This window comes from Myotis daubentonii, chromosome X (assembly GCF_963259705.1).
Source record: "Myotis daubentonii chromosome X, mMyoDau2.1, whole genome shotgun sequence".
Classification (NCBI taxonomy): Eukaryota; Metazoa; Chordata; class Mammalia; order Chiroptera; family Vespertilionidae; genus Myotis; species Myotis daubentonii.
Genome location: NC_081861.1, coordinates 41,081,634 through 41,109,051, shown reverse-complemented (window position 1 = coordinate 41,109,051; position 27,418 = coordinate 41,081,634). Strand labels below are relative to the sequence as shown.

Below are 27,418 nucleotides of genomic sequence, written 5' to 3'. Positions count from 1 at the left end.
AGGATCTTGTGCAAACAGTACTCCCTTGAGTGAGCCACAATGAACTTGTACTAGTAGAAGAAAACCACTTGCTGAAGAACCGGAACCTTCAAGTCAATTAAACCTGCGCATTGAGTGCATGATGTCACTTACCATGTTATTTTCATCTCTATCTTCGCTGCGGTGCCAGATGGTGTTTTCCCTCAAGCTGTCCCAGATAAATTTAAAATCTAAGTAAGGGCAATGTCCTTCCTGTACACACATGGCTTCAAGTCAAGCCCCCTGATGTTGTGTCTTCCAATCAGATTACTATTCCTAAGCCCCTCTTATGTGAAACTCCTGTGGTCAGCCTGGACAGAGTCTCTAGCCTTCAGGAGCTTGAGTCCAGTGGCAGAAATAGACATGCACACAAACCTCTGTATTATTTGCTGTGGTTGAGAATTTGTTAAGTGCTATTAGCACACATATAGGGGGGAGTAAAGAATTTTGCATTTGTGGGTTAAGCCAAAAAATAATGGCATTTGAGGAATGGAAACGCTTTCTGGCCAAAGAGAACAGCAAGAGGAAAGAGTTATAGTGAGAAAATATCAGAGGTGACAAACAGGATCCAGGCAGGTAATAAGTGCCAGGCCAGCTGGGGAGCATGTGCCCTGTTGCTAAAGGTCAGCCAGGGAGCATGTGCCCTGTTGCTAAAGTGATCACCCCTGCTTAGGCCTGCTGACTATTGGCACACTGGACTGCAGGTCCACTGTTACCAGAACTTGTGATTTCCCCAGAGAAGCTGGAAATAGGGAGTGTTATGCAAAATCTCCTGATTTTCTTTTCATTTTAGACATCAAAATCTAAATAAACTTAAACATGACGTAGACCAAACAAAATTGCTCAAAGGTGGCCAGCTAGCTAGGAGAATAAGAGTGCCAAGTGACTTGAGGAGACTAGCTGGAGAAGAAGCTGGGCAGAGTGGGGAATGCGACATGAAGAAATAAGGGAGTTGGGACTTCCTTTTGTCGAATTTGAGGGGAGGTGTGGTCACTTAAGAAACATAAGCTGGGAGTGAAAGGATCAGATTTGCACATTGGAAAGATCTATCTCAGGAAAGGTGGACTTGAAGACTGTATTGATTGTATAAGGGAAAGGCCATAAGGACCCGAGTATAACTATGGAGGTGAGGAGGGTAGAGAAGAGATCTGAGAGGTGTTTTATGATGCAAGTGATTACATGACTAGATGATGGGGTGGAGAAACTATGAACATTAGATACAAAGAAAAGAGGTGTCAAAGGTAACTACTTCTAGCATTAATTTCTCTGGGATTTTTGGTGGGCATGAGGAGAATGGGTGGGTAGGGGTGAAGTACAAAAGATAACAAAGAGGACATTAGCTCAGGATTTCTCAACTTTGGCAGTATTGTCATTTTGAGCTGGATAAGTCTTTGTTGTGGGAGATGGGCCTGTGCCTAGTAGGATATTTAGCAGCATCCCTGGCCTATATGCAGCAGACGCCAGTAGCACACCCACAACCCCAAGTCATGACCACCAAAAATATCTCCAGACATTGCCCAATGTCCCCTGGGGAGGCAAAATTGCCCCCATTGGGAACCATTGCTCTAGTGTCAGAGGGAAATTCCCTATTTGCTACTTCCCTTTTTGCTTTGCAGTAGTGGTGGGGATCTGTTTGGTTTTTGTTTAATAAAAGGTAGAAGACCCTTTGTGAGACTTTTGCCTAAGGAACCACAATTCTTAGCTATGAACTCAGGAGGGTATCTCTAACTGGCTGGAAGAAGGCCTGACTTTGGAAAGAGGGACATCATTTTTTCCTCCCAGATGTTTTCCTGTTTGTGCCCTTTTCTAACTCCCCTTAGAGAAAAGGAGAGAGCCAACTAGAGTGGCTGAGGTGACTAGGTCAGTCCAGAACTCCAGCCACCTCAGGCTAAAGTGCAAGTAGAGGCAAATGGTAGTCTCACACCCAAGTCATCAGGGCTCGATGAATTAAGGGTTAAAGCAGCTAAACTTGATGTTGACTCATCAGGACTTTGATTACACAAGGCAAAACGAGAGCTCTTGTTTATTGCAGTTCCTGGAAAGCCTTCCATTTATCTTCATCTTCCTGCAGACAGGACAGTGGCTTAATTCCATCCAAGATGCTCATTCAGTTAAAGGACATAAAGATTACAAATCAAAGTTTGATGTTGAAGAAACAGCACTCCTAACCCTTACGACCTCCTTAATTTTTTTTTTAATGTTTGATAATTAGGGTCCAGAGAATGTGGAAATGACTGCAACAGTCTTACTCACAGACAGCAGGCCACACCACTGCCCTTTGTCGTTTTGCTCACAATGTCTGTCCAAATTCTCAGGGTGTTTTCTAGAGGCTAATGACAAGCTCTGACCCTCATTTTCCTAATCATTTCCTGCCATTACTGTTGTTTCATTAAGTACTCGCTTGCTTAGTCTATGCAGACAATGTACCCAATGGCACTCAGCCAGTCCGCAGGGGCTCCTGTTCTCACTGGAGACTTCTTAAAGGCAGATGACATAATGATTCTGGAGACATTATTATAAACTTATTGTATAATGTTTATGGCAAATGTCAACAAGTATGCATGCGTGTGGTGATGGGAGAGGAGGTCTTAGGTTAGAGACTGGCCTATTTGCAGGCTAATTTAGAAATTACATTATAAGAAATAACTGAAAAATAATATTGCAGTTGTACAGGGTTTGGTAGTTTATAAAATGTTTTCATAAACATTATTTTGTTCAATAATATATGCAGGCAAGGATTTATTATGAACCTTGAACCAGACTCCGTATCTTAAAATTCAGTACATGCAGGCCTGACTTCTGGAAGCTCTCCTTGTCCTTTCCCTCCCATAAGATGCCTCTTCTTTGTTCCCCACAGTTCCTTGTTCTTGCCTTTATAATAGCCCCTTGCATTGGATGTAGCTTTTGTTGGTAGGGCCTACTAGTATTTGTAATGGCTGTCTACCACAGTTCCTGAAAGGACAATAAATATTCATTGAATTTGAGGGCCAAGAGTGAGGACTTTGTTTTGGATGGGTTCAACATTCCATGGCTTTTGGGGAGGTTCTGAACTAGGTGTATTATCAGCATTTTTATTGATATATTATTTGCAACAGATTTCAGGTATATACATTGGCTTAATTCAAACAAAATACACCTCAGTTGGTGGGTCTCATCCATCCAGACATGACTCTTTTTTGGGAGATGGTAACATAAAATGTTCCCCACCCACCATGTCCATGTCCTAATTCCAGACAACTGTGAATATGTTACCTTACCTGGCAAAAGGAAAAAGGAATGTTGCAGATGTGATTAAATCAGGGGTTTTGAGGTGGGGAGATTATCGTAGATTATCTGGTAGGTCCAATTTAATCAAACGGGTTTTAGAAATGAAAAAGGGAGGCAGGAGGGTCAGAGTGAGAGATGATGTAAGAAGGAATGTAGAGGTCTGAGTGGTATAGCAACAAGCCAAGGAATGTGGGCAGCCTCTATAACAGCCGTGGGCAAACTACAGCCCCGCGGGCCAGATCTGGCCCGTTTGAAATGAATAAAACTAAAAAAAAAAAAAGACCGTACCCTCTTATGCAATGTTTACTTTGAATTTATATTAGTTCACACAAACACTCCATACATGCTTTTGTTCCTGCCCTCCGGTCCAGTTTAAGAACCCATTGTGGCCCTCGAGTCAAAAAGTTTGCCCACCCCTGCTCTAGAAGCTGGAAAAGGCAAGGAAATAGGTTTTCCCTTAGAACCTCCCAAAGGAAGACAGCTCTGCCCACACCTTGATTTTAGCCCAGTGAGACTTCTGACCTCCAGAACTCTAATATAATAAAACTGTAGTTTTAGGTCAGCAAATTTATGGTAATTCGTTACAGCAGCAATAGGAAGCAAATAAAGGGCTCCATGTTTCCTTCATTCCCAACTTCAATGGCCCTTGGTCACCCACTTTCCTCTATTTAATATGTATCCTTCTGCCTCACTTTCCATCCTCTCAATTCATACCCACAGAAAAGAAACACATGGAAAGTTAGTTGTGTGCTTTTAAAAAATCCAAGTACACAGTATGGCACTGACCCTTATATTTAGAGCTGTGGTTCCCCGCCCCCCTCAATATTATGTATTAGATTCTAAATAGACTTTTAGTCATTTTCACATGACTAATCCAATCTGTGGTCTTCCAAGTCCACCTAGTGAGGTGGGGCTGGGATTACTAGCCCTGGACTCACAGTTTAGGAAACAATGGCTCAGAGGCCAAGGATTAGAAGCCACGTCTCTAGCCTCCCAGGCCAATGCTCTTTCCCCTAGATGGCCGTGCCCTGGTGCCCAGCAGGGCACAGTCCTTGGAAAGGCCAAGGCCCCGCAAGTAGGCACGCAGCGGAGACCCGGGCCCGGGGGTCGGGGACCGACAGGCGCTGGCAGGGGCGGGGGACGATGTGGTCCAGGAGGTTCTGTTTGGCCCGCGATGAGACTCAGGAGGCTCCGAGGGCGGCTGGGCCAGGTGTTGCGCGCCTGACCCTGTAGCCGCTGCGCCCCGCCCCGCCCCCACCGCGCTGGCGGCTCGGGTTACCTGCGGCCGGTGGGCGGGGCGGCCCTTCCCGTCTGCGCCGGCCCCAGCCTCCAGGGCGGCGGAGCCGGGAAGTGGGAGCCGGAGCGAAGGAGGCGGAGACTGGCGAGGCTGCCGCCGCCCGCCGGGCTCCGAGGCGAGGGGCTGCATGGAGCTGCCGGCGCGGCTCTGCGCGCTATGGGCGCTGCTCCTTTGCGCCGGCGGCGGCGGGGACGCGGTGCCCGCGGGTGAGTGTGGCCCCCCGGGCCGGGGACAGCGACCGAGGGGCGGAGGGGGGAGCGGCCGAGAGGCGGGCGAGGGCTCCGCGGCCGAGGGCCGCGACGGGAATGGGCACCGGGGTCTGTTACTCGACGCCCAGCGATGGGCGACGGCGGTCTCCGGCGTCCGCTTCCAGGTGGGGAACCCAGGGGCGGCGGGGCTTTCCGGATCCCGGGCGGCGACGGCGGAGCGGGAGGACGAAGACTCGCCGCCGCTCTTCCCTCGCGCCATCGGCAAGAGCCGAAGAGCCTAAAGGAGACAGGCGCCTGGGCACCGAACCGAAACACTCTCGCGTCTCGGGGCGGCGGTTCGGGACCCGGAATGTCGCCTGGGAGTCCAGAACGGGTCGAGGGGCCTGGAGTCCGAGAACAGAGTCCGAGATCCGGGCGAGCCCGGTCCGGTGAAGGGGTGGGAGTGAATGGAACCTCTGAAGGTCCTAGTCTCTTAGAAAAAGGATGTGCGGATCACGTCCTCCTCTGGAATCTAAGAAATCCATTGGGAAACCCGGGGCAGCATCCAGGCCGATGCTTTTTTATTCTCTTTAATAACCTTTATGTTTTGGAATAATTTTTGATTCACGGAAAACTTGCAGGGAAAGTATAGAGAGTTCGCCTATACCCCTCACGCTGTGTGGCAACTTTTATTTAACCCTCAGAATCACTGTGAAAAGTTGGGGGCCAATGACTTCCTCAGGGACAGCTCCTGGTACGAGTGGCCTTCTGGATATTTTGGAGGAAGCTCCAGATTTGATAGATTTTATCACATTGACACAAACACCACAATTTGCTTATTGTATTTTCACCTACGTGTTGTGCTTTGAAACCCAAGTTGAAATGCTGATTAGGAAACTTCGAAGTCCTCAATCGATTCAGTCAACAATGAGCAAGTCCCCTCCCTGTGGAGCTTATCTGCTATTGGAAGAGTCGGGGTGGGGGAGCATATAAGGTATGTCAGATGGTGCTAAGTGCTATGTAGAAAAACAAAAGCGTTTGCCATTGTAAAGAGGACAGAGTGAGAAGACCTCATTGAAAAGGTGGCATTTGAGTAGAGACCTGAGAGGTTTGAAATTTGTCAGTCAGTAATTATTCAAGTGCCTGCCTTTTCTAGTACTCAGCCAGGTGCTGTACATTCACTTAGAACCTGAGTGTACAGCATCAGCCTTGCCCCCAAGGTGCGGCTAGTTCATTTGGGGAGATCCAATTTCCATAATTATTTGCGGAAACTGATGTCGATTGAAGGGAAGGGACTTGTTTAAGGTCACCCATCTCATTAGTCTCCTGATTTTCACAGTGCTACTCCAGCACCCTCCCTCCTACAGACTCCCTCCCACACACACCTGAAACAACAGCTGGCCTTCTAGACAATACCCCCCCCCAACTTAATCAGTTTTGTCATAGGGGTTCATTGGCAACTTGATGACTTAGAATACAGAGATTTTTTCCCCATTAGAAATACTGATAGAATTGCATTACAAAGTGGTGAAGAAGAAAAAAAAGTCAGGGGACTTGACTTTTAGTGGTCTGACATTTCCCAGCTGTTGGACTCTGGGCTAGTCATTTCCTCTTCCTTATGCCGTGTGAACTCCATAGTTCTAAGGGCTCTCTTAACTCTAACCTTGAGAGTTTAGAGAATGATTAGGTCACCAGCTTAGTTTATTTTGTTTAGAATTGTAGCCCACATTGTGGCATGAATTAATAACACCAACTAGCATTTATATAGTGTTTGCTCTATGCCAGGCAGTGTTTTAAGTTTTTCGCTTGTATTATTTCATTTAATCTTTACACAAAACTTATACTGTAGGTGCTGGTATTAGTCCCATTTTGTATCTGAGGAAACTGCAGCACAGTGAGCCTACCAGCCTTGCTTGAACAACAGCTGGTAGTGGAGGAGCCAGGCTTCCAACCCCGACAGCCTGATTTCAGAGGCCTTAACCACTGTATCAGTGCCTCTCTGTTTAGAGGTGAGGGGAGTCCTTGGCTGGGAGAGGAGCAGGGTGCCTCCCAGAGTAGCAGGGCAGGTCTAGTTGGGACCCATGAAAGTATATACAGGCCACTTGTTAAAGAGTGAATGTTCGTAGCTTGGAGACTTGCTTTATAATTGCCAGACTGTGTGTTCCAAACAATAAGTACTGTAGGCACTCAGAAGAGGGGAAACTGTGAGGGCTGGTAGTTTCATGGAAGAGGTAAAACTTGACCTAGCCCTTCAGGATGGGTGGAATTTGAATAAGTGGAGAAATTATTCCCGTTGCGGGGGGTGGGGGGGGGTGCATAGCAAGAGCAGATGCCCTGGTGTGAGAGGGTGAGAGTGTTTTTTTGTGCTCAGTGGAGGAGCCCGGTTTGGCAGGAGGGTGCTTCAGCAAAGTCAGTCCAAACAGAAGAGTTTCATTTGCCCTCGAAGGCCCTAAGTGGGGAGCAAAGTGGGAGAATTACACTGGAGGAGAAGCAAGCAGGGAGACTTAACTGGGTTGTAGGTGACCACTAGAAAGTTGTGTTGTGGACTCCTTCTGTCCAGGACCATGGGCCCATCAGAGCAAACCAGTGTGATTGAAATGACACAGAGAGATGTTGGTGCAAGAAAAAAATGGACAGACTGAGTTGATGAGTGAATAGATGTAAGGGAAGGAGATAGATGTCTCATATGTGATTCTTGTGATTTCCTTAACTTTTCCCCAAATACGCATGCAAAACCATTAGCTAAGCAACATGCCTTATTAGAAAGAGCATTGATCACATTAAGTCCCTCTCTCCTCTCCTTCACACTTTGCTTTCTGAAGTAAGTGATCAGCCTCTAAGAAATGGATGCATTAGCTGCCTAAGGAAAGCTTATTAGGCAGAAGAGAGATCTTCTGTCTCAAAAACCATGGGCACATATCACCTCCAGAGGAAACCAAAACAGTTGTTTAGAACTTCTTTGTCTCTTGAAGGAGAAAAAGAGCAGCTAGCTAACATTTATTGAGCGCTTGCTTTGTGCCAGGCACTGTTAGGGCATTTTATCTGTATTAAGTAATTTGATCCTGCTAATAATTGTTAGGTTATGATCATCCTCGTGTTATATATGAGAAAACTGAGGCATAGAGAGGTTAAGTGACTTGGCAGTTGGTAAGTAGCAGAGCAGGCATATGAACTCAGTCTGGCTCCAGAGCCCATGTTCTTAGTCACTCCACTCCACTGAAATTCTATGTCCTATTACCTGTGAGCTGCTGTTAGAGACCTTTACAAGAAGTACGGTCTGCACTTATTTATGTAGATGTCTGGATGTATTATACACACATACACATGTATTCATATATATCCAAACATTTGGAGATTGTATTTAAAGTTTCGGTGTGTGTATATTTGTGTGTGTGTGTGTGTGTGTGTGTGTGTGTGTGTGTGTCTCTCTCTGTGTGTGTGTTTTAAAGTATAGGAAGTAGAAAAATCTCAGAAAAAATGGAAGGAATCATTAGTGGGAAAAAAGAATAGCAGATATTCACAAATAGCCTAAAATGCACAAACAATGAGATCTGACTAAAGGACACTTCAAAACAGATGTGTGTGTGTGTGGGGGGGGGGGAGGTGGAGGAGGAATTAAATCCATTTGTGAGATTGGAAATAGTGCAGGATATTATTCTGTTAAAACACTGAGGTTAAAGAAAGACTTTAAAAGGTCTTAAATTACTTGAAAATTGCTGTCCAATGTAACTGAACCATAAATAGCTAATGTTTTTATTACCAGGGCTTCAATTTTTGTGTAGGAGTGGGAGGTAGGTGGAAAGGTTGTTTCAGTTTAGTTCTGGAACCTGGAAAATAAGACAGATAATCCTAATGTAGATTATAGTCTTCAGTAGGAGCAAGTTTTTATTAGAGGCTCTATATCTGACAAATGATTTGTCTTCAAAAACATCATTGGCCCTATCTGGTTTGGCTCAGTGGATAGAGCGTTGGCCTGCAGACTGAAGGGTCCCGGGTTTGATTCTGGTCAAGGACACATGCCCAGGTTGTGGGCATGATCCCCAGTAGGGGGCGTGCAGGAGGCAGCTGATTAATGATTCTCTCCCTTTCTGAAATAAAAGTAAAAACAAACAAACATCATTGATGTGATGTTAGAAGAGCCAAAACGGAATAGCTGTACACTCTTGTAGTCACTTAAAACCCTGTTGCTTGAGCCATTGGTGCTCTCTGGCACTAGCTGGGTTAGAATGAAGTGCAATAGGAATTCCCTGTTTCCACAAGGCCTAGCCTGCTGTGGGCTGCTCCTTCCCACATTTGGGCCTCTGGTCTACCTTGCTGAAAGTCTAATGTAGTAGAGTCAGGAAAGAGGGAATAAATATTGAGAGTCAAGGGCCTTTTTGGCTGCGATGTATAAAACTGACTGTTGGGGGATATCCCAACTACGTAGTGCCTGTCGGGTTGATATTTTTGGGACACATGGAATTTTTTTGTTCAGTTTAAAGAGAAAAGTAATGCTATAAGTATTGCAGATTATGTAAGAGGCCCAGTGCACTCCACAGTGTCAGCATAGGGTATAAAATATAACTCTATAGATTGATAAATTAATATAACTGTAGTTCTTAAGTAATTAATAATGATTATTTGCCACTTTATAGATAATTTGGGGGATTGTTTAAAAAATGAGTTTAATAAACTTTATTTTGGAGTAATTTTTGATTTACAGAGAGGTTGCGAAGGTACGACAGAGCATTCCTGTACACCCCTCACCCAGTATCTGGGCTGATGATTTTGGTAGTCCTGGCCTCAGGGAAAGTTCTCAAGGAAGTTTGAAATTATGTACTCCTGCCCCTATGTATTTCCCTGTATTTGGCAGAAGTAGTAAAACTCCTTTCCCTCATCTTAGAGCAGTGATGGTGAACCTTTTGAGCTCGGCGTGTCAGCATTTTGAAAAACCCTAACTTAACTCTGGTGCCGTGCCACATATAGAAATTTTTTGATATTTGCAACCATAGTAAAACAAAGACTTATATTTTTGATATTCATTTTATATATTTAAATGCCATTTAACAAAGAAAAATCAACCAAAAAAATGAGTTTGCGTGTCACCTCTGACATGCGTGTCATAGGCTCGCCATCACTGTCATAGAGCTTCGTCCAAAATAATAGTAAATATTTGGTGTGGAGGCTTTCTCCAAATTAAACACATTTTTACGATACTTGTACTGGTTCACAGTTTCTCCTCTTTTATTCCCCCTTCAGATTAGCTAAAGGTACAGTTCCAGCTGTTTAGTGTCAGAACTCAAGGGAAGAACAAGTGCTGTTAAATCTCTCTCAGTACTTCTCTGGCAGAGTTATAAATAATTGCCAGATCATGTTAGCAAGCAGACTAGACGCTTAAGCTCACTGGCAGAACTGCTGAGATGGAAGTGACTGTATTGAGAGAGACGTGGATCCCAAGTGTGGGGAACCCCAAATTCCTGCAGGAGGAAAACTTAGAAATTTAAGAATATATTTTTCTCTGTATAGCAAGTAGTTAAGAACGTGACCTTGGAGCCACATGAATTTCTGGGTTTGCACCCAGCTCTGTCTGTCATTCACTAGCCTTAGGATATGAGACAAGTGACTCAACTTCTCTGCACCTTAGTTGCCTCATATTTAAGAACAGGCTGTTAGTCCCCGTCTTTCTTATAAGGTTGTTGTGAGGATTCAATGGGTGAATATGCGGAGAGTACTTAGAACAGTGCCTGTCTCAATAAATGTTAGATATTTCTACTCAGCTTTTTAAAATACAATTTTATTGATTTCAAAGAGAGAGGGAGAGAGAGAGATAGAAATATCAATGATGAGGAGAAGTCATTGATTGGCTGCCTCCTGCATGCCCCACCCTGAGGATGGAGCCCACAACCTGGGCATGTGCCCTGACCAGGAATTGAACCTTGAACTCCTGGTTCATAGATTGATACTCAACCACTGGGCTCTGCTCATTTTTCTTATTCTTGACTTCTAGGACTTGGAGGAATGAATTAAATGAATCACCCCAAACAGTGGCTGATACTGATAAATTTATTTATTATGCTTGATTTGAACAGAAACTCAGCCACCAGTGACGAATTTGAGTGTTTCAATTGAAAACCTCTGCACAGTAAAATGGACATGGAATCCTCCGGAGGGAGCCAGCCCGAATTGTAGTCTGCGGTATTTTAGTCATTTCGGCAACAAGCAGGATAAGGTAAGTTTTCTGGAACATATGGCATTAAATGAGGTAAAATGAACACTATGAATTGGAGCCAAGAATAAGCCCAATTCTAATCTTACTTCAAGGTGGGAATTTGATTTTGGGCTATGTCTAAATTTTAACTGATAACATTACAGAAACAACTGTTGAGGAAATTGAACGTATGAAATGATTTGCTAATTATTTGATAAATACAATTGAGATTCTCTGATAGGAAATAGTAGATATCTTTATTAGGCACTCACTAAATAAATACGTTAAAATTGGTTCCTGCCTAAAGCCTTGTACAGTAGGTCCTCGGACTACGTCAGAGATCCGTTCCTACAGCACGATGTAACTCATTTTCGCCGTAAATCGGAACCCACCTACATAAGCACCTACGTCACTCACATGGAGCACATACACAACAGTAATGAAGTGAAACAGTAAAAAAAATTAAAAGAAAGAGAATAATTCCTGACCTTTACTTGTGGTAAATAAATAATAAAAAACATAAAGCACATATGTACATACATCGAAATGACGGAACTTTTTTTTTTTTAATAAATAAATGGGAGATGGCGACGTAACCACAAAATAACGTACGTCGAGTCCGACGTAACCACAAAATAACGTACGTCGAGTCCGACATAACCTGAGGACTGTCTGTATCTATATAATACTTTCAATTTCTCAGGGAATTTTCACATTCACCACCTTGTTAATCACATGCATGGATAGTTACACAAGAACTATGTGATGCAAAGCAAAGTGCTGTATGGCAAGCGAAAACAAATAAGATGTTCCTGGCAGGTAGGGTTGACCAGAAGGTTTCCTGATGTCTGAAGAAAACGGGAACTGTCAGCCTTTCCAGTCAGGTGTAGCTGACTGATTCAAGTGAATTTTTGTTAACAAGATTGGTTCTTTATGATAATCTTATTCAGCGGAATTTTCTCTTGGGCTTTATTGGTTTGTAGCCCCTTCTAATGGATAGGTTCTTCAAAGTGTCATATCATCTGTTCAAAGCTGTTTTATATCTTTATACCTTCTTTCAGTGGGGGTGTGAGGGGATGTTTAGGGTTGACTTTGTCCAGGATTTTGAGGCCAAATGAGAAATTGTTATTAGTGACAGTACTTTGGAGCTGTGAATTGTGAAATCACCAGTTCAAGCAGTTAGGTGGCAGGACAAGGCTAGGTGCTAGCTGATGTGCCACTTTTAAGGAGCTCAGTGGCCTGGGGGTAAATTACTTAAATTTAAAAGGCCTCTCTGAGCCTCAGTTTCTTTGTGTATAAAGTGTGGCTCTACTCACTTCCCTGGTTTTGCTGGGACAAGGAAAATATTGTATGTGAAGGCTTAAGAAAGTGAGGAAGTAACAGGTTCTTTCTCTTGAGGGAAATGTGCTAATCTGCCTCCTTCAACCTTTTCTTGCTGAGGTGTTAAGGTTTAGGTGTTAATTGAGGCTAGTCAAATGTATTTGCATTTTCTAAGAGGTCCTCTAAATGCGGAAGCCTGTAATATTCCTAGCAGTGAAACTTGAGTAGAGTTCTGCTTTTCACAATGTTGGCTTCCTCTTGTTCCTAAGGAGGGGCTTTAGGCATTGGGAGTCTATGTAGCAATTTCTGGTAGTTCAATCTTGAGAAATTCCAGAAAAGACCCCTAAGCCTCCCCTAAGTATCTAATTGAAATCCTGAGAGGTCACTTTTTTTCTAACTGTTCCCTACTCGTTAGCCTGTTAACCATGTTCAAAGATTGATCAGGTGGGGTTAATTCCTAGTATACTTACAGGAATTTAAACTTAAAAGTAACTTGAGGAGGCAGTGGAATCAGAATTGGATTCGAAATTTTATCTTTTCCTCTTTCAAGCTGTGTGATCTTGGGCAAGTCACTTAACCTCTCTGAGCCTCCAGTTCCTTGTTTGTAAAAGGCTGGTGGGGGAATGAGCTAATAATTGTACAGTTGACCCTTGAACAACACGATTTTGAACTGTACAGGTTCACTTATATGTAGATTTTTAAAAAATAAATACAGTCAACACTTAGTATGTACCTGGTTTGAATCTGTGAGTTCAACCAACTGTGGATCAAAAACAGTTTTTCTGCATTCCCAACCACTGTTTCCCAGCTGCTGTTTCCCAACCTCAGATCAGAAATACTGTTTCAACCTGTGATTGGTTGAATATGCGTATTCAAAGGGCCCACTGTAGACCAAAATTTATGTGAGGATTATGAGGACTTTAGACTGCTAGAGGGGATGTTGGTACACCACCCCAAGTTGTTCAAGGGTCAACTATACCTACTTCATATGAAGGGCATGTGTATTAAAAGGAGATGATATTTGTGGGCCTTGGCAAGGTACCTCAGTTGGTTAGAGCATTGTCCTGATGTGCCAAGGTTGTGGGTTTGATCCCCAGTCAGGTCACATACAGGAATCAACCAGTGAATGCATGAGTGGGTGGAGCAGCAGATCAATGTCTCTCTCCCTTCCCTGTCTCTCTCAAATCAATCTATCCTATATAATAAAAGAGAAACATGTAAATTGATCATCCCTTTGCCAATCAGTGAATATGCAAATTAACCTGACAAAGATGGCAGGTTAATTTGCATACACAGGCGCCAGGTGGAGAGCAGAGTGGGAGAGCTGGCAGCTTGGGGGGATGTGGCTCCCTCGGTTGCTCCCCCAAGCAGCTGGGCGGAGAGCAGAGCAGGAGAGCCGGAGGCTTGGGAGGACGTGGCAGAGTGGGAGGCCATGGGACAGAGACACAGCAGGAAGGGGAAACCTAGAGCACAGGGAGCACCGGGAATTCTGGGAATAGTACTTCTGGTAGCAGCCCCAGGACCAGAAGCAGAAGCCCAGAGCATGGGGAGCACCAGGAATGCTGGGAATCGTAGTTCTGATGGTAGACGGATCTCCTAGACCAATGGTTCTCAACCTGTGGGTCACGACTCCTTTGGCCGTCGAATGACCCTTTCACAGGGGTCACCTAAGACCATCCTGCATATCAGATATTTACATTATGATTCATAACAGTAGCAACATTACAGTTATGAAGTTGCAATGAAAATAATTTTATGGTTGGGTCACAACATGAGGAACTGTATTCAAAGGGCCAGAAGGTTGAGAACCACTGCAGCAAAGTGAGCCTGGAGCAAGTTACTCTTGCGGTGGGGGATGGAGGGAAAGCAAAGGTGAGAGACATAAGTAAAATCAGAGTGTCTAGGAAAAATTAAAGGGAAGATATCCTAAAACTTCCAGGAAATCTCCACCAATGAAGCAAAGAAAAAAAATGCCTCTATTATTCTGTGAGCAACAAACCAAACTGGGTTGGGGGTCTCAGACAATTCGCTCATATGGTTGCAAAGACAGACAGAAACACCCGGATTGGAGAGGGCTCCCCTGAGGGCTCCCAGATTGGAGAGGGTGCAGGTCGGGCTAAGGGACCCACCCCCAGTGCACGAGTCTTCATGCATCAGGCCCCTAGTCTATAATAATAAAAGCATAATATGCTAATTAGACCAGACACCCTTCTGGACGTCCTTCCAGACAACCTTCCAGATGAAGCTGGGGCTGCGAGGGAAGCCCAGGTCCCAGGTGCCTGCCAGCAGCCGGAGGGAAGCCAGTGCCGGCAGCCAGGGGAAGAAAGGCCTACTCTTGCACGAATTTCGTGCATTGGGCCTCTAGTATATATATAAAAGCCTAAGCGACTGTTAATGACCAGTCGACCGGTTGACCAGTGGCTATGACACACACTGACCACCAGGGGGCAGATGCTCAATGCAGGACCTGCCCCTGGTGGTCAGTGCGCTCCACAGCCAACCTCCCACGGTCTCTCCCCCAGCTGGCTGGCCCTGATGGCCCCGATAGGGACTGGGCGAGATGGCCCCAATTGGCCCCAATTGCCAGCCAGGCCAAGGGACCCCACCCGTGCACAAATTCATGCACCAGGTCTCTAGTAAATAAATAAAAAAGAAAAGAAGATGATGCTTTTAATGCACCTCGCTACAGAGTTAGTGCTCAGTAATTGTTAGCTTTTATCATTATTACTATTGTTAGGTTGAACCATAAGCAATTATCACTTTTATGGTGCAACCTAATATTATTATTTGATCTTGTTCCTCCCATTTTGCCCCTGAAGAGACCAAATAGAGACCATAAAGGGTGACCTCTGCTTAAAGTAATGTATTTCAGCTATTTGACAGCGTTGGTGGCTATCAATCCCAAATTTGTGATAAATGGATTATGTCTTCAGTTAGTGCTAGGGGATTTCCTGTCTGGATCTTTTGAAGGTTACAGTCTTGAGGCTGAGAATGAATGATGGGAGTAATTTTCCTTTCCTCTTTCTGTCCTTTGGTCCCAGCATTAACATTATCAGACAAAACTAGGGTACATACATCCTTTGAAGCATAATGAAGAAGTGGTATTATGATAGTTTGTACATGTTAAGGGGCTGATGTGACTGTCCAAAGTTCTCAAATTGCTAAATGAGATAAACCCTTGAGGTCATTTTCAGTCTTCAGATTGGAGGACCATTAAGATGAATGAAGGGGCCCTAACTAGTTTGGCTCGGTGGATAGAGTGTTGACCTATGGACTGAAGGGTCCTGGGTTTGATTCCAGTCAAGGGCATGTACCTTGGTTGTGGGCACATCCCCAGTAGGAGGTGTGCAGGAGGCAGCTGATCAATGTTTCTCTCTCATCGATGTTTGTAACTCTCTATCCCTCTCCCTTTCTCTCTGTAAAAAAATCAATAAAATCCTATCTAATAAAAGACAAAAAGGGTAATTAACTGTACCTCCGCTATGCTTCCCATTGGCTAATCAGGGCGATATGCAAATTAACTGCCAAGAAAGATGGAGGTTAACCGCCAACAAAGATGGTGGTTAATTTGCATAGGTAGGCTCAATGATGGGAGGCGAAAGGGGAAGGACGGAAAAACCATGATCAGAAACCCATGTGGCACGCAAGAGCCAGGTGGCAGGGTAAAGGCGGCCCCCAGGGCTGCCTTTGCCCTGCCCCCCACCCTAAATCCTAGAACCGGGGCAAAGGCCTGCCCCCCAGCTGGTGATCGGGCAGGGCAGGGAAGAGGCTGCCAGCATCTGCCTCTTCCCTGCCCCCCACCCTGGTGGTGATCCGTGACCCTGCAAGGCAGGGAGGGACCCAGAACACGAGGAAGCCGTCCTGCCTGGCTGTGGGGGACCCAATCATGTCCCTGGCGACGAGGCAGGGAGGAACCCAGAACACACAGAAGCCGTCCTGCCTGGCTTCGGGACCCGATGGCATCCCCGGCAGCGAGGCAGGGAGGGACCCAGAACATGGGGAAGCCGGGTCTTTTTTTTTTTTTTTTTAGATTGTGTAATTATTTATTACAAATAAATGGTGGTTTCACATCTGTCAAAAATGGGTCCTGTTTTTACATGTGTGTGCAGGTTCTGATGTACAAGAAAGGGTCATGTGCTTAGTTCATCCATGCAAAGCTCACAGGTACATCACTAATTACTTTAAAAATAGGAGGATCTCCTTTTGAACCAATCTGTTTAGATTCAGGATTAGTAAAACAGCATGGAACTAATGAAATACAGTGATAGGGATTATGAAGTGTGACACTGATGGTTTTGGGCATGTGAAGGGTGAGGGACGGAAGGGTATGCATGGTCTTCCCTTCAGTTCTGCCGGAGAGATGAGCTCTGCCTTCAGTTCTGCCGGCCCTCAGAGCTGCTCCATGCCCAGAGGAGGTGGGTGTGGTCAGTGGCTCTGTTTCAGAACTTCTTGCCAAGCAGAGACCTTACCTGACCCACAGGAACCTTTTTACTCCAGAAAACAGAAACAGCCAATTCCCAATGGGCATGGGAAAACCAGTGTACCCTCCTATGCACCGTGTCCTGATGGAGTGACGGGAGAGATGGGCGAGGGGAGCAGTGCAGAGTTGTTAGGCAGCTGGAGTGGGAGTGAAAAGGCCATGAAATGTCCACAGTCCTGGCTGTGCCCACGGCCTGGGCTGCTCCTCCAGGCCCTGGCTGAGGGATTAGGGCTGATTCTATCGGGAACGGAATATTCCATGGGTGGAAGATTTCCAGGCTCAGAGTGGGCTGTGTGCTAGTTTGGGGCAAATCCCTCAGCATTCCTGCTGCCTAGCCCTCAAAGAAATGAGGCAGAGGCACCCCTCACCCCCAAGACCCCTTCGTGGACATTTTAGCATCTACTTGATTTTTAATCCCTTCAGGGAGACGTTCTATCCTGCAGTCCCATCCCACCCCACTGTTGCTATTTGTCTGCCAGCTGGGTTGAGCATCAAGGGGAAAGGGGGTTTATACTTACTGAAAGACTACTGATCCTACCGGGAAACCAACCTGTTTACTGTACTGTTGTAAATATCATACCCTTTATATCCTGTATATTGGCTTCTTTTAAATAAAGTGAAATGTCTTAGAAGAAAAAAAAAGGCAAGGCAGGGCGGGACCCAGAAGACCCATATGGGGAGTGCCACTCAGCCAGAAGCTGGCTCATGGCTGGCCAGCGCAGTGGTGGTGGCAGGAGCCTCTCCCACCTCCGTGGCAGCACTAAGAATGTCCAAGTAATGGTTTAGACCTGATCCCTTGGGGGCCTAAGCCTTTAGTTGAACATCCCCTGAGGGCTCCCTGGCTGCCAGAAGGATGTCTGACTGCAAGGTTAGGCCTGATCCCCCGGGGAGTGGGCCTAAGTCGACAGGTGGACATCTCCCAAGGGGTCCTGGACTGTGACTGGGCGCAGGCCAGGCTGAGGGGACCCCCCCCCAGAGTGCACAAATTTTTGTGCACCAGGTCTCTAGTATATATATTTAAAAAGGATGAATCAAGGGTTTATAATGATTCTTTTAAAAATTAGCTTAAGTGGCTCTCCCCACCACTGTTTTAACAATCTAATAGTTTCCCAATCTGGCAAGTGAAAGAAGGATCTGGCATCAGATTTTAGATAGTATCTTTCACCACCAAGAGATAGACAAGTCTCACCAGGTGAATAAATTAAAAGATTGTTGTTCTGTCCAGGCATCCAGAGAGGCAGAGCTGAAACTGATATCCCTTTCGTTCTTAGAAAGGAATCTGCAACTGGGAAAGTTTTGACCCAGCCAAAGTTTTGACATTGGTCCTAACGGGAGGGATCAGTTCAGGACTCTTGCCTTGATTTTTGATAAAATTTCAAAGAAGGCCAGATTATTTGAAGGGTGGAGCATAATGTCATACAGCAGCTAGCTACCAGTGGAATGAATCACCATAGCTGAAAGTCACATGGGAGCCATCTCACATACCTCATCCAGATCTGCTGGGAGGGCTTTAGTTCCTTGCCAAGAAGTGTGCTTGATCTGGTGATCATTGACAATGTGGGTTCCTACTTTATTTATGCCAATCTAATATTATTTACCTTGAGCTTTGAAAGATATTTTAAAAAATGATTCTATCCTCCCGCACACACACCATCTCTTTTCTAAGTCCTTTTATTATTCCTATGCCCCAAACATAAGGTTTAAATTTAGGTACTAAAGTATTTTTCCAATTAAAAATTTCATTATAATAAAAATATTTGTGTAATAAAACTCCTCAGCCCTCTCCCTGAAACAATATCTAATGTAATAAGAGAACCGAGATTTTCCCATGATGATTCTAATTTATGGCATTTGACTGCACATTTTTCCCCTGGTGTCTTCAAAGGGCAAATGCAGCTTCCAAATAAGAATTATCAAGGATCCTTGGGTCACGGTGGCTCCTTCAGGGCTATGCAAGAGGTCCTGGAATAATATTGTTTCGTTCAACATCTTTTTGTTATAACATTGGTAGGATGCCATAGGAACTCAACTCTTTTATATCAATTAGCTTGTGGTAAAACTAGCTACATTATACATCATTGTCGTTTCACTTAAAGTCGCAGAACCTACTGATGGCATTAATGAGGACTTAGTGTGTAAGACTTGTGCTTATGAAAATTGTGAGCTTGGTGAAATTTGCATTTGGACCTTTCCTGCCATCATTACCAGGATTCTGGGGCTGGCTTTCTGCTTCACAGGCTGAGAAACTTCATTTCCTCAGCACACATTAACCTCTCAAGGGCCATTTCCTTACTTTGCCATGAAAACTATAAAAGTGAAATATTCTAGAAAGCCTTCTGTTGGCCTCACTGGTGTGTTCCATCCCTGTTGGCAGCAACTGTATGGAAAGCCAAACGATAAGTGGGCTTCTTGGCTAGGAATTAGTTGTGAAAATTTACTTCACGAAGAATAGCAGGAGGCTCCACTGAGGGTAGGCATAGCTTTGCTGGTAGGACAGAAATACTCAATGTCCATGGAGCTAACTCACCCTTTCTTGTCTCCGAGCCAGAATTTTGCTAACAGACATTTATTTTTATTTTCTTCCAGGGCTGACCAACTAACTCCCTTTTCAGAGGGCTGTCTTGCCTGGGCGTAAAAGCTGTTCAGTCTCTATAAAGTGATTTTCTTTTGTCTTTGCTATTCATGAATTCTTGATTTGCTAGCTACCTCTCAGATGGCATCCTTTATGTCCTGGTTTTGGGAGTATCTCATATTTGCCCTCATGTTCATTTGGCAGCAGGCATGTGAAATGGAAGAGTAGAGCCTTAGGGTGGAAAATAGAGTCAGCTGTGACCAGTTTTCCCCTTCGTGGCCATCAGCACGTATATACAAGGAAATGCTATCTTCAACTTGAGTCAGAAACTATTGCAAAACAGGAAACTCCTTGGAGCTCTGATTCAAAGCAACTCCATTTTTAATAATTCTAACTCCGTCACCTTGGGAGATATTTTCCTGAGGAACCCTTTAATCTCATTATTCTAAATCATAATAACTAGATTTGTGATTTATGTCTGTATGCTATCTTTAAGTTGGCTTTCTGTGGTTTCAAAAAACTTATCTACTTTTTAGAATAAGAGTGTGGTATACTCAGTGCATATATCAACTGTTAAAATTTCTATGGGTATGTAAGATAGTAAAAATGGTCAAACAGTATAGAAAGATGTTTAATGAAAAATCTCTCTTTGGCCCTGAGGCCCCCTTTCTTTACTTCCTCTCCTCAGATGTGACCAGGATGACTAAGAAATCCTTTTTACCTTGATCTTTAGTATTATGAAGTGGCCTTCCTTATCTCTTGTTATGGTCTTCACTTTGAGGTCTGATCTGTCCAATATAAGTATTGCTACCCCAGCTTTCTTTTCCTTTCCATCTGCCTGAAAGATATTTTTCCATCCTTTCACTTTCAGTCTGTGTGAGTCCCTTTTAATGAGGTGGGTCTCTTGTAGACAGCAGATGTATGGGTCATGTTTTTTTATCCATTCAGCCACTCGATGTCTTTTGGTTGGAGCATTTAGTCCGTTTACGTTTAAAGTTATTATTGAAAGGTACTTGTTTGTAGCCATTTCTTTTTTTGTGTGGCTGTTTTCTTTCTGAGCTTTTTATTTCTTCTTTTTACACTAGTCCCTTTAGCATTCCTTGCATTGCTGGCTTGGTGGTGACAAACTCCCTTAGCCTTTTTTTGTCTGTGAAGCTTCTTATTTCCCCTTCAAGTTTGAATGATAGCCTTGCTGGATAGAGTATTCTTGGATTCAGTCCTTTGCTTTGCATCACTTTGTAAATTTCCGTCCATTCTTTTCTGGCCTGATGTGTTTCTGTTGAGAAATCATTTGATAATCTAATGGGAGATCCCTTGTATGTAACTTTCCGTCTCTCTCTTGCAGCCTGTAAGGTTCTCTCTTTGTCCTGAACATTTGCCATGGTAATTATGATGTGTCTTGGTGTGGGTCTTTTCGGGTTCACCTTGTTTGGGACTCTCTGGGCTTGTGTGACTTTTTTCTTCCCCACCTCAGGGAAGTTTTCTGATATTATTTCTTCGAATAGGTTTTCTAATCCTTGTTCATCTTTCTGTTGTTCTGGCACCCCTATTATTCATATGTTGTTTCGTTTCATGTTGTCCCAAAGCTCCCTTAGGCTCTCCTCCTGTCTTTTAATTTTTTTCTCCAATTGCAGTACATTTTGGGTGTGTTTTGCTTCCTTGTCTTCTAATTCACTAATTCGGTCCTCCGCTTCTCCTACTCTACTGTTGATACTTTCAATGGTGTTTTTTACTGCAGCTATATCACTCTTCATTTCTTCTTGGGTCTTACTTAAGTTGTTGATTTTTTCATCTGTTTCTTCTGGCTTCTTCCATATGTTATTGATTTTTTCATCTGTTTCTTCTTGTTTCTTGCATAGGTAGTTGACTTTTTCATCTGTTTCTTCTAGCTTCTTGCAGAAGTTGTTGATTTTTTCCTCCATCCGGTTTATGCACTCTAGGACCCTTATTCTGAATTCTTTTTCTGTCATGTTGCATGCCTCTGTATTACTTAGCTGCTTTTCTGGAGAGTCCTCCTTCTCTTTCCTTTGGGGGTTTCTTTGTCTACCCATGTTTGATCTCACTGACATATCTAGACGTTGAGTCGTTCAGTGGCTGCTCCCTGGGTGGCAGTGGCTCCTTGGGCTGTGGTTGCTCCTTGGGCGGTTGTGGTAGCAGCTGCTCCTCAGTTGGCAGCAGCTCCTCTGGTGGGTGCTGTTCACAGCTGTGGTGGCTCTTCTGGCTGGTGGGGGGAGGCTTCACATACAGCTGCTGTTCCTCAGACAGAGGGTGTGGTGCTCAGGAGGCTGCTGTTGCTTGGATCAGCTTTCCAGGGAAGTTCTGCCCTTCCCGGCTGCAAACCGTCTCACCAGCTGAGTAATTTCGCTAATTTGGGGTGGGTGTTATTAGTTTCAGCTGCTCACTCCATTTGCTCTGGGACACGACCTGGGACGCGTCTGCCTATATCACCGCCATCTTTCGTAATCCCTTCCCTTGATCTTGATGGCATACTGCATCTGCTTGGAATGGAATTTTGATAATATTATTGCATTTTCCATAGAATTGTTTTTAGACAGTTGATGTTTTAGTGTGGTAGGATTTATAGGTAAATGTCATAATGTTTATACATTTAAAGCATGGGAAATTGTCTTTTATCTATTACAGGGTTTCTTAATGCCAACACCACTAACATTTGGCCCAGGATAATTCTTGTTATAGGGGGAAGGGAAGGCTGTCCAGTGCATTGTGGGATGTTTAGCAGCATCCTTGGCCTCTAACCACTAAATGCCAGTAGCAAGTCCTTTCAAGTCATGACAACTGAAAGTGTTCTTAGACAATTCCAAAGGCCCCCCGGGGTTAGGGGTTTGGAGAAAATCACCCCAAGTCGAGATGACTTATCTATACCATTGGATAACTTTCCATTTTTTTATACATCTGGGCATGCTAATGTTTTATTATGTAAGTGTATTTCTGTATGTTTGCTGTAGCAATGCCTATTTTTATTTCCTAACCTTAGAAAATTGCTCCAGAAACTCATCGTTCAAAAGAAGTGGCCCTGAATGAGAGGATTTGTCTGCAAGTGGGGTCCCAGTGTAGCACCAATGAAAGTGACAATCCTAGCATTTTGGTGGAAAAGTGCACCTCACCCCCTGAAGGTAACAACTGAAAGCAGTTTCTCTTGGTATATAGAGAATAATCCAAATTATCCATATGCTTATGTTCAGTGTCCATTAATTCATTCAGTTACAAACATTTGCTGAATGTAATAAGTTCCAAGCACTTTTACTAGGTACTAGCAACACAGTGATCAGTATGAGGATGTCCCTGCCTTTGAGGTGCTCACCAACACCTTGAATAACAATGCTCAAGAGTTATGTAGTACTTAATAATTTGGAAAATTACACACACACTTTTCTTTTATTAAAATATATTTTTATTGATTTCAGAGAGGAAGGGAAAGGGAGAGAGAGAGAGAGCAAAACATCAATGATGAGAGAGAATCATTGATCGGCTGCCTCCTGCACTCCCAACACTGGGGATCGAGCCCATAATCCAGGCAGGTGCCCTCACCAGAATCAAACCTGGTACCCTTCAGTCTGCAGGCCGACACTATCCACTGAGCCAAACCAGTGAGGGCCACACACACACTTTTCATCAAGCCTCATAAGCTTGTCTTGTGAAGTAAGGTAGGCACATATTATTATTATTATCCTTTTCATTTTATGAGGGAACTGAGTGAGTTGCTGTAGGTCTTCAGATTCCAGATCCAGTGCTTTAAAAACACACAAAATATGTACTACCTTCCTCATTATATAGAGAGATTAGTTTGATATACAGGATATATTTGGGCAAAGATGTTAAAAAGGCAAACGAACTGCTGCCCTGGCTCCAATTCAAGATTAGCCCTAGGAAAAGCTGTCAAGTAGTCAGATTGTCCCCCACCTGCCTTCGTACCCATCACCCAGTATCCTTTTGGCCTTTATGTTGCAGGCAGGGAGTACATACTAGTATATCCTGCTTAAGAGCAGAGCTGCTAGAGCCAAAATGTCTAAGTTTACTACTTAGTTCTGCTCGTTTCTGGTTGTGTGACCATAGGCAGATCACTTAGCCCTTCCTTCATTAAGTTTCCTCATCTGTAAAATGGAGATGATGATAGTACCTACTTACCAGGACTGTTGAAAGGATTACCTAAGTCAGTATATGTGAGGCACATAGACTACTACCTGGCAAAGAGTAAATGCTCTGTACATATTACCTATTAATGTTATGTTGCCCCTTGCCTGTGCAAGGCACAACTATTACCTCCAAACATTAGCACTGCATGGCATGTTCTCCAGATTAGTGGTCGCCAACCTTTCAAACCTCATGGACTACCAGTGGTCCGTGGACCACCGGTTGGTGACCACTGCTCCAGACCATGCTGTCTACCTGCCTTGCACTGATCAAAAGTGTATGAAATAGCCCTAGCTATTGGCTCAGTGCATAGAGCATTGGCCTGTGGACTGAAGGGTCCAGGGTTGGATTCTGGGTCAAGGGCACATACCTCAGTTGTAGACTCTGGTTCTGGCCCTGATCCAGGTGCATGTGGGAGGCAGCCAATCGATGTGTCTCTCTCACATCAATGTTTCTGTCTCTCCCCCTCCCTTGCACTCTAAAAATCAATGTAAAAATATCCTCGAGATAGGATTAACAAAAAATATATGAAACAATATTTATAAAATTAAAGTTTGGTACTGCTAGGAGGCTGGGAGCATGGTTTAAAACAACTTACTTCCCACATTCTCATTTCTTTAGGAGTTTAATAAATAATCTGAAGAAAACTTAAATTGTATTTTGGCAGTAAAATGGTTGATGATGGCTTAGTACAGTACCGCTTCAAGAAATCTGAGGGATAAGAGGTTCGCATTTTAAACAGAGATACTCTATGTAATAAGGAGCTAATATGCAAATGGTCATCATGCCCTCACGCCAGAACTGCTAAGACACAACACTGTGGAAAGAGGAATGGGGACCAGACAGGCACAAATGAGCTGGGGAGAGAGGAATGGGGAACAGCCAGGCACAAATGAGCTCACTAGATAGAGAGGAATGGAGACCAGCCAGGCTGCCACCCGGGAGAGGGACAAGCTGCCTGCCCTGTGGCCCCGGGTGTCAGTAGCTGCACCTGTGGCCCGGGAAAGGGACAAGCCACCCACTCCATGGTCCCGGGCTCCAGCGGCTGGGGCTGCAGCCCGGGAGAGGGACAAGCTGTCTGCTTTGTGGTCATGGGCGCCAGTGGCTGTGCCTGTGGCTGTGGCCCGGGAGAGGGACAAGCCACCCGTCCACGGTCCCCTGTGGCTTCGGCCCAGGTAAAGCCGCCCGCCCGTGGTCCCCTGCGGCTGTGGCCGGCCTGGGCGAAGCTGGCCCAGGTCCTGGGTGCCTGCGGCTGGCCGGAGGGAGGGAAGCCCTGAGTCCCGGGTGCGGGGTGAGGCAGAGGCAGTTAGGGGCAGTTAGGGGCAGTTAGGCCAGCAGGAGAGCAGTTAGAGGCAATCAGTCAGGCAGGCAAAGGTGGTTAGGGGCGATCAGGCAGGCAGGCAGGCAAGCATTTAGGAGCCAGCGGTCCCAGATCGCGAGAGGCAGTCAGTCATCCCCTGAGGGGTCCCAGATTAGAGAGGGTGCAGGCTGGGCTGATTCCCACCCCCCATGCACGAATTTCATGCACTGGGCCTCTAGTTTAATATAAAGACTTGATGCTTCAACTAAAAAATATGTTAAGAGTAGAAATTTAAGATCATAAAGATTTTAAAGCTCCTAAAGTCATAACATGCAATAGGCAGCTACTAAGAATTATGTTATGCATACCTTTCCCCGAATTTGTTCAAGAAGAATGTTTAGTTTTTAAAACAAGATGTGTCAGTATTAATCAAAAGATGAGGTAAATTATAACCTAGTAAACTTTATTTTTGTTAATCCTCACCCACCCAAGGATATTTTTCAATTATTGATTTTTAAAGAGAGTGGAAGGCAGGGAGGGAACGGGGGAGGGGAGAGAGAGAGACAGGAACATTGATGTGAGAGAGGCACATCGTTTGTTGCCTCCCACATACACCCCAACTGGGATTGGGTATCAAACCTGCAACTCAGGTGTATGCCTTTGACCAGGAACCAAATCTGAGTCCCTTTGGTGTATAGGCCAACACTCTAACCAGCAGGGGCACACCAGCCAGGGCTAAACTTTTTTTTTTTTAATATATTTTTATTGATTTCAAAGGGGAAGGGAAAGTGAAAGAGAGATAGAAACATCAATGAGAGAGAATCATTGATTTGAGCCCACAACCCGGAATCGAACCATCACCTCCTGGTTCATAGGTCAATGTTCAACCACTGAACCATGCCGGCTGAGCTAAACTTGTTTGTTTTTAAAGATAGATAGTGCTCGCTTTGGCAGCACGTGTACTAAAATTGGAATGATACAGAGAAGATTAACATGGTTCCTGCACAAGGATGACACACAAATTCATGACAATAAAAAATATTCTAATGGATGCTGCCAAGATAAATATATTTTTGATACTCCTTTTTGGAATTTATCTTCAGAATAGATAATATATTCCTTTGAATAATTTCAGAGAAACTCATTTTTTTTAAAAAAAAATGAAACTGTTTATAAGAAGTAAACATTTAATTTTGGATTCAAGTGTGATAAAATAAGTTATATAATGAAATTAAGCAATTTTGTTCAAAAAGTAAAGAATGTAGATAGGTTGTTTATATTTTCTCATTAATTTAGGAATTCTGTAGTCATTTCTTATTACGAAAATATTATTTGACCTTTCAACTCTCCAGTTAGGGATATAAGAGGGCCCCCAAAATGATAATAAAGGTATTTTCTTAGTATTGGAAGGTGAGAGAGAAAGTTGTGAGCATTTTAGATTTGGGTAAAGCAGCATGCAGCACCCCACCATTCCCATGCCCCAGAGTGATTGGCTAGTTTGCCTTAAAAGGAAAGGAAGGTCCTAAACTCTTGGCTCGGTATTCTAGGTGATCCTGAGTCGGCTGTGACTGAGCTACAATGTGTTTCGCACAACCTGAGCTACATGAAGTGCACTTGGCTCCCAGGAAGGAACACAAGTCCTGACACTAACTATACTCTCTCCTACTGGTAAGTATGGACAAGAGACTTAGAGAGAAATGACTGATTGTGATGGTGTTGGGAACCTTTGGATCTAACTTAGTATTTTTTTTTTTTTTAAAGAACAGCTAATTCTTTTCGGAACACCCCAGGAGATGGGCAGTTTGCTTTAGTGAAAAATGCATTTGATTTTGGTGGCTACTTTGAAAAAACTTTCAAAAATAATTATAGATCCACAGGATGTTGCAAAAATGCACAAGGAGATCCTGCATACCCTTCACCCAGCTTCTCCCAATGGTAACATCCTGTGTAACTAGAGTACAAAATCAAAACCAGAAAATTGGCATTGGTACAGTCCACTCAACTCATCCAATGTTTACCAGTATTAAATGCACTCATATGAGTGTGTGTGTGTGTAATTCTATCCCAGGGGTCCTCAAACTACGGCCCGCGGGCCACATGCAAGTACAAATATTGTATTTGTTCACGTTTTGTTTTTTTTACTTCAAAATAAGATATGTGCAGTGTGCATAGGAATTTGTTCATAGTTTTTTTTTTAAACTATAATCCGGCCCTCCAATGGTCTGAGGGACAGTGAACTAGCCCCCTGTTTAAAAAGTTTGAGGACCCCTGTTCTATGCAATTTTATCACATGTATTGATATAGAATGGTTCCATTACCACAAGGATTCCTTAAGTTTCCCTTTTATAGCCATATCCACCTCCCTTCAGCACCTCCTCTCCCTCTACTCCTTTCCCCTAAGTTTCTAAACTCTGACAACCACTAATCTGTTCATCTCTATAATTTTGTCATTTTAAAAATGTTACTGGAATGGAATCATACAACATATAACTGTTAGAGGCTGACTAAAAAAACCCCACCTCTGTATAGTATCCAAGTTGTTGTGTGTTGTGTGTATTAATAGTTCATTTATTCCTTTTTATTGCTGAGTAGTAGTCCATGATATGGATGTACCAGTTGGTTTAAGCATTTATTTAT

General features: G+C 44.1%; 1 protein-coding gene and 1 non-coding gene across 2 annotated transcripts in view; both read left to right on the top strand.

The window, feature by feature from the left end:
• Nucleotides 1-4,607: 4,607 nt before the first annotated feature.
• Nucleotides 4,608-27,418, top strand: part of IL13RA1 (interleukin 13 receptor subunit alpha 1) — a 67,573-nt gene continuing 44,762 nt past the window's right edge. The window contains exons 1-4 of the mRNA XM_059679484.1: nucleotides 4,608-4,788; nucleotides 10,839-10,978; nucleotides 22,325-22,463; nucleotides 26,329-26,449. Of these exons, the coding sequence (XP_059535467.1) occupies nucleotides 4,710-4,788; nucleotides 10,839-10,978; nucleotides 22,325-22,463; nucleotides 26,329-26,449 (479 nt within the window). The 5' untranslated portion in view covers nucleotides 4,608-4,709. The remainder of the gene's footprint in view (nucleotides 4,789-10,838; nucleotides 10,979-22,324; nucleotides 22,464-26,328; nucleotides 26,450-27,418) is intronic.
• Nucleotides 25,720-25,826, top strand: LOC132225337 (U6 spliceosomal RNA). Its single transcript, XR_009450860.1, has one exon. It is a non-coding gene; the product is annotated as a U6 spliceosomal RNA (small nuclear RNA).